Here is a 12,669-nt window from a genome sequence, read left to right as displayed (position 1 = left end):
GATGAAAGGATAAAACGTGCTTTGAAGTGCCTTACTATCTAATCGCACTAGATCTCAAAATAGATTTAGTTTCAATTGGAGCATACTTAAATAATATAAAATGTGTAATTCTTATGCCCTTAATTCTCATTCTCATTAAGAGTTTAATTTTAAATATGTAAGATAGTTACATTTGTGTATTATTTCGGTAAGAAACGTTTTTAAGAAATTTTATTTAAAACATTCGCAATGAATATCGATTATATTATTACATGAACAAAACATCTTTAAATATCGTGCAATAAAAATTAATAATATAATTTTAGTTTCAATTGTAGCATCTAAGAATTGTGTAATTATTTTTTTATTTAGAAGTTCGAATGCTCTTAAATTTTTACAAGTACTCATTAATAAATTTAATTTTAAATAGGTAAGGTAGGATTGCTAAATTTGTATATTATTTCGTTAAGGAAAGTTTTTAAGGAAAAGTTTTAAAACATTCGGAATGAAAATCGATTAGACAAGAGAAATATGTAGAATTATTGCACTAGATCTCAAAATAATTCAAGTTTCAATAGTAGCATTGTCAAAGAACTGTGTAATTCGTATGCCATGAACTAGTTACAAGTTTTCAATTAGAGTTTAAAGTAAAGCACTTATATTGTGTTAGACAATTAAATTTGATTAGTAAATATAAATCTTATAATACCTTGAGTTCAATGTATATTTGGATACTTACGGTTAAGTTGCTCACATTATTCATTTATTTGTTCATTTCTTTAAAAATCTATTTTAGAAAATACATTTATAGAATTAACCTAATGTATTCCGCTGGAAAATCAAAATCCAAAATCGGAAAACAAAGTCTCTAATTATTGCACTCGATCTTAAAATAATTCAATTTCAATTTGTTAATCATCATGTTAAACTTGTAAGTTAAGTTAAATTCGCTATCATAAAAAGACAATTAAATAGAAATTGTAATTTTAAATCTTATAAAGCATTAAAAGTCTAATTTGCTAGTATACAATATTTAGATTTATTTCATTTTATTTCTAAAATTGCCTAATAATAAAAATACAAAATTAAATGAAATTTTGAAAAATCCATTTCGATAACCAATTAAATGTATGGTTTGCTTAATAATTTCGCTGGCAAATCAAAAATATATTATTACAGAAATAATATATCTCTAATTGTGTACTTAGTTTGCTAATTTATTTACTTTTTTTTATAGTATTTGCAAGTTTTTTTATGAAGCTGATAAAAATCTCATCGGAGGACATAAAATGTCGTGGACGAAGTCCGCTGAGAGATATCATAATTTCCACTTCTATAATTTGTTTATTATTATAACCGCATGGAAAATAAAACGCATTTAAGTAATTAAGTCATAAAAAATACAGAATATGAGAAAGAGAGAGAGAGAGAGAGAGAGAGAAAACAAAAGAAGAAGGAGAAAATGTCGTGCGGTCGTAAAAAACGTGGCCGCATTGCAATAAAATGCCAAGAACAAAACAATTAGGCAATTAAATGTGCTCATATTACCAAAAATTTTCGTTTTGGTAACAAAACGCGTCATAAAATTGGGCCAAAATGCGCTCTAGGACACTAAAAAAGGGTCACAAAATATGCTTATAAAAATAGCACCAATAAGAAAAAACAAAAAGGAATGAAGAAATGGAAAAAATGATGTGAAAATTCTGTTGATTTGCCTCCGCCTTTGTCGATTGTGAGTGTTTTAGCAATATTTATTGAATTCCAGTTTGCTAAAAAAAGAGGCGAAAATCGTAAATGGAAAGAAAAACGGAAATAATAATAAAGAGCGATGCGCAAAAGATGAGGAAGGAAAGCTAACAAAAGCATCACAATGCATATTTCTGCCAACTGGCAGAAAATTCCAAGCGCGACAAAATGAATTCTTTTGTGACAAGTTCAGTTGAGTTCAGTTCGGTTTGGTTCGGTTCGGTTCGGATTGGAGGAGAAGCTGAACCCCAAGAAGACTGAAAGCAACCCCAGGAAGAGGAAACTCAGGCACTTCATATGTGGGGACTGTGCACAAGGAAGAAGGGTTCAAAAGACAGTCAGGTGAAGGAATGCAGCACCCATTTTGTAAGAAATTGAAAAATCTAACAGTGCTTTGCTTGAAGCGTCGGCAAAAATAAGCAGCAAATGCGCTGCTTTAGTTCACATTATTGTCATGGCCCTTGTGCATGGAATTTTTTAATAAACGTTAAAGTTTATAACATTCTCTCGGCACTTACATGCGAGAGTATATCGACATGGACCCTACACGGCTTCTTTACGCCAAGTAATAAGGGGAGGAGGAGAAAATAGGGAGCGAGTGTGAGAGAGAGATTTGCGTCTAAAAGGTAAGCCAAAGGCATAAAGAGCCCTCACATAAAACCAACTAATTAGGCAAAGCATCTAATTAGACACACACAACAAGCAGCAGCAGAAGTAGCGGCAGCAACAGCCAAAAAGAGATGCAGAGACAGAGAGACAGGACCAAAACAAGGATATGCGTCTTTTGCGCCGGCTCGTAAAAGCCAAAGCCCCCAAATGACAACGTCGCTAAAAATTCTTATCGCAGCGCCAAAAATTAAGACCCACCCAACATAACACAACACAACACAACGGGAAAAAACCCTAGAAATTTATTGTAGCAAAGGTTAAAGATGCGCCATGTTAAATGTGGAAATTGTTTAATCCAGAGCTTAGCAATTACAAGGCACAGCGCTCATGGTCAGCTGCATGAAATTGGACCTGACAACGCATTCAAAATAGAGAGACAGGGAAAAACGAACCTTAAAAAGGAACAGCAACGAATTCTGCATACACTACTTTAAATAAAAAATATATATATTATGTTATGCAACAAAATTAAAATATACCCGACAGAATACCAATTGAATTGAATTATATGAATATCTGAATTTTATATATTTATTTTCTATATAAATAAAATTCTTCTAAGCACTTTACAAATACGCTTATCTAAGCGTAATACTTAGCTGCAGGGTAAAAATATCTACAAATAAAAAACCAAAATAAACTCGGTAAAAGTGGCAAGAAAAGCTATTTGCATTTTATTTTCTTTGTAATTTGATGCTCGATTGCCTTTTTAGTGTGTAATGATCTGCGCAGTAAATGCGTTTTATTTTGTCGCAAAGTCAAAGGCGTCAAAAGAAAGTAGTTGCCAACCAGGAGCAGGTGCACTTCTAGGGAAAATTCTAGATATTCTAGGAGTGAATACTCGTGTGTAGAAAAATACAAGTTCTTTTTAAATTTGGTCGGTTGTTAGGCTTTTCTATTTAAGCTATAAATTGAGTTAAGCCAAATTTCAAATACAAAATATTTATCCCAAGCATTTAAGTTCCAAGAAAATACATTTTCTTATTTAATAAAAAATATAAAAATGCAATATATGTATTTTTTAGTAGTGTAAACTTTTTAACAAGATAGTTATAATACAATTAATAATACAGCCCCGATAAGCAAAATAAATATCTAAAGACTTTGGAACTTTAGTTTTATAAGTTCTTCTTTATTGCTCCCACATCCCGAGAAAGAGACTTTTAATTTTAACGTCGATGTCAGCTCCGATAAATCATTAGTCAATATATATTCATGTATTTAAAACAAGTAATTGTTGCTTTTACTATACCATTAGGAACACTTAATACATACTGCAATTTCCAGTATAATCTTTTTATTAAAACATTTTATCTGTATAGTTTTTGGATTGTAATTTGATCTGTTCTACTTCAAAAGAACAAACAAATAAAAGAAAATGATATTTAAAATAAACTTCAAGGAAATATAAATCAAATACACACAAAGAACGAATATTCAAATCGTTCTTACATTTAAAAAGTTGTGCATACTTTTAGGCGCAACTGAGAACTAAAAATTAGTGTTTGTTCTTTCTGTTTCATATGAACATACATATGTATGTATGCATGTATGATTTAGTATATATATGCCACACCAAACAATTATTTTTAAGTTAATTTTCACATTCAATTTGATAAAAATTCTCATAAATTTATTAAAATTTTCTAATCGAAATCAGATTGAGGATTAAATGAATATCTTATAAATTTTTCTATCAAATCATAAATAAGCCTCTTCGCTGAACTCACTCGACAATAAATATCTCTTTATTGTGCCAAATGAAATTTGTCTGCAGAGATGAAATTGTGTTTCGTACATTGTTTTCTAAGCATCGCTCTCAGCATAATTTTGCATTGCCTGAGACGCACGAGTGCATCGACAACACCCAAAGAATATTTAGGCACTTCAACTTGATCAAAATAAATTGCATAAAATATTCTATTTACGTCTTCCCGCCAAGCAAAAAGATGAAGCGATGGGTGGTGTGAAGTAAATAATTTTGAAAAATAAACTCAACAAATTGTTTATTATATTTATTGCAATCAACATTTGGAACTGCAGTGCCTGCGGGCTGAGATTTATTACAGCCAACTTCGGGTTTGCGGTGTGGAGAATACTATTTATGATAGGGTCTGGTGAAACACTGCGTATTTCGATATTAAACACATTCCAGGGCAATGGGTTATGCTTGGAATTTATGATAAGCCTTTCAAACTGTGTGTATGTTGTTTTGTACTTATCAATAAGTGCCGTTGAATTGTATTAAAGGCGGTTAAAGTTAATTATAAAGAGGTCTTAATTTACCACATTAATGATTACATTCGAAAAGTGAACGTAGAAACTTTTGTTATTTTTTTATTTCTTTAATTATTTCCAAATAATATAAAGTTGCGACAACTCGCAATTTCTAATTTGTTTTTCTACTTTTTATTTAATAAAAAACTTGCATTCGCACACGTATGCGTTCTATTTGCTGAATCGTCGACACGTGTATTTTGATTTAATGAGAGCTAAAAAAAATATGCAAATATCAGTAATTAAATTAATTAAAATGAACTTCTCCTACGAAATGACTAAGCAGAAAGCGTTCTACACTAAGCTCTGTCATTTGCATTGCAATCGTGGCCAGCTTGTTTTGTTTTTAGCAAATTCTTTGCTATGTTAAAAACTCACATTATTTGCGACACAGTAATTAGATTTAAGTGCTTTTCATTGTAATTTAGGTCTATTTTAATTTTTAAATTCGTTATGGAGACAAATAGTTTGTTTAATTTAACTGAATACAACATTGAAAAGCGAGTAAGCAACAAAAAATGTTATATTTTAAACCTATTCTATATTATAGAATGATAACATAAAATAAGAAAATACTATATTTAATAAACATACAAATATTAGCTTTTATTTTAATGGTAGAAATATTTCGAGAATATATAATTTATAACAAGTAAGAAAGCTACAGTCGAGTGGACAAAGCAGTTAGGTGCCACTCTTTAAATATATATTATAAATATACCGAAAAATACTGAAATGTATCGAAAGTTATATTTGGTATATCGATATACTACTATAATCAAAATATACCTAATATTTTTCATTATAAAGATTTTTTCTAGATAACTAATTCAATTTTTATCTAACCGCAACCAAATTTTCAGAAATCATAATTACTGCTGCTATTATTGGTGTACAACGCTTGTTTTTTGATTTATTCGATTTGCTGCGGCGTAAGTGGACTTACAAAAATAAATAAACATAAAACATATTTAAATATCATTTATTATAAATACTTAATTCAAAATTTGTAATATAACAACTAATTAGTTTTCCATATTAAAATGTTAACTCATGATCCAAGTTTATCTAGCTGTGTCAAACATAAAAGAAAGCATCCCCCATAATGTCGAAGCAACCCCTAAACATTCCATTCGAAAGCAAAACTATCCACGCATTTACCAACTGACCCCAATAATGTTGAACAAAGTTCAACAACCTTGCTCCAACCTAAAGCTGGATACCCAAAGGAATTGCCCCACAATTTCTGATGAAGCTGTTTTCGAGGGAGCTTATCGAAGCCGCAAATAAATACAAACACACTCACACACACACAGATACAAATAGAAGTACAGAGAAGCAATAATCATAGGCATAAGATTTACTAATAACAATGATATAAGACATTTGCGCAAATGAGTATATAATAAAGCTAATGGAAAATTATGAAGCCATCGACTGAAAGAGGGGAACATTTTGTTCGTTGGCGCCAGTTTGGTGTGTGGAGAATGAAAACAACGATGAGTAAACTATATATGGGTAGGATATGAGTCGAATAATTTATGTATAGCTTTGCGAATGTCGAGTGTGAAGAAAAATGGCAATTTAGATTTCGATTTTTAGACTTTTCTATCATCAATAATTCAGTGTAATAAATTTCTATAATTGATTAAATTCACCTTTATACATTTTACGGGCTTCACTTGGGGCCATCATTGAACATTAAATGTCGACTTTTAATGTTTATTACCTACACATATTGCAACTAAACCTTTTTTCTATGTAATTTGGGTTGGGGCAAGGAGGTTTGTTGCTGGACACCTTAATGGTCTATTAAGGTGTTTTGGGCCTGCGATTTAAATGCAATTAAATCGAAATGTCTTTCTCCAACACACTTTATGGCCTTGGCCACCCTAAAGGGATATGCATTGCCTTCAATTAAAATAAATGAAATTGCTACCATCCTTCCATCTACTTCGCTATCTACCAAATGGAAAACTCGTAAAAGCATTTAACACTCTAAATGACCGTCTGCTCATCGATGAATGCGAGTTGGCATTTATTTATGAACAATAACAAACTTTTAAAGCATTTCATTTAGCTGAAAACTCGCAAATTACAATACAAGTGCACACACTCTCTTTAGCGGTCGTCATTGTCGACCAAATACACATACACATGCACACATACATAAGTGTGTATATATCCACTAACACCCACACATACACACACTCATGTCACCGCAGAATCGCCGAGAGAAAATGTCAACTTTTGGCAACTGAAAATTGTCAAATGCATAGAATTTTCTACGCCATGCATTTATGTTGATGCGGTTTGAAAGTTTTTTAATTACATTTGCAGCACCTAGCCACGCCCACTCACCCACACGCCCCCTATTCAAACAGTCTCACTCGAGTGTGGTATCGAAAATACGAACATTCACGTTATCGCACACATTATGATTGTGTGGAAAACTCATTTAATTTGAAATAAAACAGAAACTATAGCATACCCAACCATCTTTTATCATTATAGAAATATATTTACATATATATATGGAGCACAATGATTTTTGACAATTAACATATCGAGAAAAGCGACACTGCACTTGTATATAAAGTGCGTGAAAATAATATATAATTGTTATTCTAATATTTAATTACCATTTTATTGATAAAGTTGAAATTAGAAATGATATTAAATATTTGGCTAAAAAGGTTTGGTAATCCTTATTTAGCATTCTTTTAATTTGCAGAAACTGCGTTAAATATTTTTGAAGCCATTTTTTACTATTCTTTTAAATTTTTTCTCTGGTATACAAATGGCACAACTTACCAAAACTGTGTTAATATATTGACAATAGTACAGAAAGTAAATTGTATGGCAAAAAATGGAAGTAGGGTCTTATTCAATCTGGTATCTTTTGTATTCTACGGTATATTTTCAAAGTAATACTATATCAATATATGGTACTTTTGTATATTTTAGTAATTTCGGTAGGTTTTAGTATTGTTGGTATATTGATTCGATACATTTTAGTATTTTTGATATATTGATTGGGTATATTTTAAGAATAATACCGCACTATCTTGCTTTTATTGACAATGATTAGCGAGTATCTCAGAGTAGAGGATATTCCACAGTAGCATACTCACTTGTTTTTAATTATTTATTCTTACATATCTGCAAAGGCTGTGTTAATATATTGTACTATATTATCATATAGAAAACTATTATAAGATTCCCTTTTACATATTAATACTATTTATTTAGCAAATTAAAGCTAAGGCATAGAATATATTTCTTATAAGTTTTAGTAACTATATTTTTATCGTTCCCTGCATGATTGTTTAGTCTGCCCAAACACATTCTCATATTATCCTTTTTATGATTTCCATTTTATGTATCAGTATGCTTTAGTTTATGCATGTTTGCATTGCGAAAAAGGTCATTAAATTTGAGTTGGTTGAGGCGTCACTCATCCTTATTGCTTGTCAGCCAGATGTCAATCATCCATCAGTTGAGGCCACATTAGAAAACTCTTTTGCAACTTGGCTACTTATCTATACACATTGAGTGCACACACAAAAACTAATTGCTGAAAGACCGCTCCTTAAGCACTAAAGATTATGTAAAGCCCAGCAGAATGACAGCCTATCCTATCTCTAACCCTGAATCGTAAAAATGTTTAGACAACAAACACACACACAAAGCCACACACACTCACACACTGAGAAAGAGGCAGCTCATCATTCATTTGGCGCAAGCAAACATGGCAAAATGGAGAAAGTGCCTGCTTAATGTTATCAGCTGCATGTGATCTAATGTGACCCAAATCTATACGATATATACTGATACACAATATATGTTGGGGTAAACTTTGTGGTTGTAGGAGCTGTGCTGCTGACCAAGCCAAGGCAAACAAATTTAAAGCAGTCTCATTCGAGCTTTGTCAAGTAGGCTGCATTAACAGCATGAATGCTGCCCAAGAATACGAGCTAACAAGAGTATATACGACTACGAGATACCCAGCACTCACTAAACACAATACAATACTACTTCACTTTGTTTAAATTGTTTTGTTGAATTTAAGAATTCTATTTTAAAACTTTAAATTATTTATTTAAATGCTTAAAACAAAGCTTACTGCTGACTATGTACTCATTCACATAAATTTTATTTCAATGTAAATAAATATGTAATGCAAAAAATCATATATTATATATCAACTTCAGTCAATTGTGTTCGACTGTGAGATACCCGTTACCCATTTTCAATAAAAGCGAAAAAGTGCGGTTTTATTTTTAAAATACACCAATTTAAAAAATACCAAGAGTACTATTATTTGGTATATAGCTATACTATGACGTTCATAGAATTGTAACTTGATAAAAAAAGTTATCATAAGTATTGATAATAAATGGTTAATAATTGTTAATAAAAATTATGTTCTCCCAATTTAATACTGTATAATCATTCTAATTTTAGTAAAGGCCAATAATTGGACTTCATTTCCTACAAAGTGTCAAGTCTGAAGCAGAAGTTTCCCTGGAGAGTCGTGTAATTCAACTTAATCAATGCAAACTAAAAGCACAAACAAACAAATTAAATAATAGAAAAGCAAACGCAATTTTAGCACTAAAGAGTATTAAAATGTCAAGTAAAGAGTGGCATTAAAAAAATTAATTGCTGCACATTGTTGAGTTTAGTAACTCGAGCAAACAATTAAATAAACACAATGAAAACTAAATCATTATTACTATTCAAAATTGTTCTATAAAAAATTTGATAAATGCATTCAACAACAAAAACCCGATTAACTTTTTTGTTACTCAAGAGCAGCGTATAAAAGCGAGCAGAATTCAAATGTAATCAACAGTCAGAGTACATCAGGATTTACACCACATTCATAATGAAATTTCTGATTGTGGTGATCGCCTGTCTGGCAATAGCTTCTGCTAAAGTAAGAATCAGATTTCAGTAATTCTTTAGTATATTACAACACAGATAATTTCAGATAACAGAAGAGATGATGGAAACTTTGCGTGAATATACCGCGCAGTGTGTGGAGCAAGAGGGTATAACCAAGGAGCAAGCCTTTGCTCTGCGAACTGGCAATTATGACGATCCCGATCCAAAGGTGAAATGTTATGCCAACTGCATGATGGAGAAAATGGGATTTATGGTCGATGGCCAATTCAAGCCGGATGTTGTTCAAGAGAAATTGGGACCGGTGGATGGTGTTGATGCCACCAAGGCAATGCTGGTAAAATGTGGTTCCATCAAAGGATCCGACAAGTGTGATACTGCTTATCAGCATTTCCAGTGCTTCCACAACAATCATTCTGAATTGTAAATACTGTATGAAGTAAAGTATAGTATTGCTTGTTGGTTATTAATAAACTGTTATGAATGAACATTAAAAATACATATGAGCTAAAAATTTAATTTCAGTTTTGATAGTTCAAGTGCTAGAATTTACTAAACAAGATTGAAGCTTCACAGAACACAACGTGCTAAAATCAAGAAAAATTCGAAATTGAGGAACTAAGTTTTTGAATACTAAAAAAAAACCTATAATAATTCTAGATTGGGTACTCAATAGGGAGAAGAAATCTGCTCAATGCAAAAATACATTCTTAATTTAAAATCACACATTCCTGCAAATAAATTGTTTAAAATAAAACAACAAATATTGGCTTTATTATAGAGTAATATACATATAGTATAAAGTTGGAAATTCTCCAATCTTAAGAGATTGAAAATTAAATTTTGTTTACCGAATTTTTCTAGGTGTGCAGGAAGCATAAATATCTATTAACTTATTTCAAATCCAAGTTAAACCAATTTTCTATTATTACATTTTATTTTATTATTTTATATTTGTAATTAGTAACCTTTGGCATTTCTGTCTAGAGATCTTAAGTTTACATTTTTGTGCTTCATATTGTAGTATAGATTTGAACTTGCTTTCGATCAGAACAACATAAATTCAAAACAAATTTTTTAGACATGTCGAAGTCGAGATTTCCCAAAAAGAATCTTATTAATTACATATCTAGACTGTCCCATGTGGCGAAGACGAAGCCCGTAGCCAATCGAAACATTTTCGATGTTCAGAGTGTCAAGGAATTCGAAAAGAAAGTGAAGCGCAGTGACAAACCAGTTATTGTGGACTTTCATGCAAGGTAGATATCTGCAGATCTTAAGATAGATATCTAAATAATTCTCTTCCCAGTTGGTGTACTCCCTGTAAGGCACTTGCTCCACGCATTGCCAATCTTGTGAACGAACAGAGAGGAAGAGTGCATCTGGCTAGAGTGGACATCGATGAGTTAACAGACTTGGCTTTGGATTATAAAGTGGCTTCTGTTCCCTCCCTGATGGTGATGCACAATGGCAAGGTGCTAAATCGAATGGTGGGTCTTCAGACCTCGGAATATTTACGCGACTGGCTCAAGGAAATCGTACGTCGCAGTAATAAAGATTGGACTAGTAGTTGAAACCCGATAAATAGGTGTCCTGTTGTATGAGCATCGTATTAAAGTTGTATTAAAAATGACTTGTTTATCAACGAGACAACACGTTTTTAATTAATTTTCCATTTAACAAGTTTGCCGTCTGGCGATTTACCAGTACAAATATCGGCGCCGGCAATTCAAAATGTAAACAAAGTCTCAACTGAACTCAGCTCAGCTCAACTCGACTCAACTCGTCTCCAACTCTTGTTGGTCTCTCGTCCTGTCTGGTTGCCAAACAATTTGTGAATCAGTATCGAGGCAGAGCAGAGCAGAGCCAGAGTCAGAGGAGACCAACAACAAATAGAATACGAGTATCTCATGTGTATCTCAATTGTTTGTTTATTTGCTAGCCAAAAACAACAAAAGCTACTGAAACTCTCTCTCCCCATCTCACTCTGGTCTATATACATAAGAGTACAGAATCTATCCATCTCTATTTACTTTGGCTGGTTATGTCGCATGTTGTGTGCTTGGGGAATACTCTCTAATTGATTTTGCTAATGTTGCTTTTTAATGAAGTGTCAAATGTGTTACTCGGCAGTTACTTGAGATGTCCTCTCTCTCTCTCTTTCTCCCCGCTAAGCTACCACATCGAACTCCAAGCTGCATGTCATGAGCAAAATCTTGTGGTCTCACGGGAGCATACGAAATGCAACTAAATTTATTATACTAGCTTAGCAAAACTAGTTGAAATATGATTCCAGTGTGGAAGATGTAGCCACAATCTTATATTATTTAATCGAGGAAACGCTTAGTTCTTAAATTTCAAAATTTTAATTAAAAATTTGGTTACTGTTTATAGTTTATAGTTTCAGAAAAATAATCAAGTGTGCATATTTTTAGCAATTTTTTTTCTTGCGTATTAGATTACCAAATTAGGTAATCTTCAAACTATATTTGTCTATCAATAGAATTATAAATTATACTTATAAATAACTTTTCCATTTATAAATGCCTTGAAACATTTTCTCATTTAATCTTATCTAATTTGTTAAAATATATACAGTGGCGAGCAGAAGTGGATACATGTTTGAAACTACAAAATGCAGCTAAATTTATTATACTAGCTTAGCAAAACTAGTTGAAATATGATTCCAGTGTGGAAGATGTAGCCACAATCTTATATTATTTAATCTAGAAAACGCTTTGTTCTTAAATTTCAAAATTTTAATTAAAATTTGGTTACTGTTTATAGTTTTTAGTTTCACAAAAATAATGAAGTGTGCATATTTTTAGCAATCTTTTTTAATTTCTTGTGCATCAGATTACGAAATTAGGTAATCTTCAAACTATATTTGTCTATCAATAGAATTATAAATTATACTTATAAATAACTTTTCCATTTAAAAATGCCTTGAAACATTTAATTTAATCTTATCTAATTTGTTAAAATAGATAGATATAAATATATTTAAAATGAGGTATTTATGTGAAATAGAATACGCCACATTGAATAGATTTTTTTCGAGTAAATCTTTGAGCAGGCGACATTCACAAC

At 31.6% G+C, this 12,669-nt stretch overlaps 2 protein-coding genes across 2 annotated transcripts; both read left to right on the top strand.

The window, feature by feature from the left end:
* The first annotated feature begins 9,500 nt into the window (after positions 1-9,500).
* Positions 9,501-10,078, top strand: LOC117568500 (general odorant-binding protein 56d-like). Its single transcript, XM_034249192.2, has 2 exons — positions 9,501-9,613; positions 9,668-10,078. Exons 1-2 carry the CDS (start codon positions 9,563-9,565, stop codon positions 10,004-10,006), a joined length of 390 nt encoding a protein of 129 aa, XP_034105083.1. The 5' UTR covers positions 9,501-9,562; the 3' UTR covers positions 10,007-10,078.
* A 518-nt stretch (positions 10,079-10,596) lies between these two features.
* Positions 10,597-11,232, top strand: LOC117568559 (thioredoxin, mitochondrial). The gene is made up of 2 exons (XM_034249287.2): positions 10,597-10,838; positions 10,889-11,232. Exons 1-2 carry the CDS (start codon positions 10,663-10,665, stop codon positions 11,151-11,153), a joined length of 441 nt encoding a protein of 146 aa, XP_034105178.1. The 5' UTR covers positions 10,597-10,662; the 3' UTR covers positions 11,154-11,232.
* The last annotated feature ends 1,437 nt before the right edge of the window (positions 11,233-12,669 follow it).

This window comes from Drosophila albomicans, chromosome 3 (assembly GCF_009650485.2).
Source record: "Drosophila albomicans strain 15112-1751.03 chromosome 3, ASM965048v2, whole genome shotgun sequence".
In the NCBI taxonomy this organism is placed as follows: Eukaryota; Metazoa; Arthropoda; class Insecta; order Diptera; family Drosophilidae; genus Drosophila; species Drosophila albomicans.
Note: the sequence above shows the minus strand (reverse complement) of the source record. Positions and strands in the feature narration are given on the sequence as shown.

Coding starts and splice junctions, on each gene's coding strand:
- LOC117568500 (XM_034249192.2), top strand. CDS start 9,563: ATGAAATTTCTGATTGTGGTGATCGCCTGTCTGGCAATAGCTTCTGCT. Junction 9,614..9,667: donor TGGCAATAGCTTCTGCTAAA/GTAAGAATCAGA, acceptor AGATAATTTCAG/ATAACAGAAGAGATGATGGA.
- LOC117568559 (XM_034249287.2), top strand. CDS start 10,663: ATGTCGAAGTCGAGATTTCCCAAAAAGAATCTTATTAATTACATATCT. Junction 10,839..10,888: donor ATTGTGGACTTTCATGCAAG/GTAGATATCTGC, acceptor TTCTCTTCCCAG/TTGGTGTACTCCCTGTAAGG.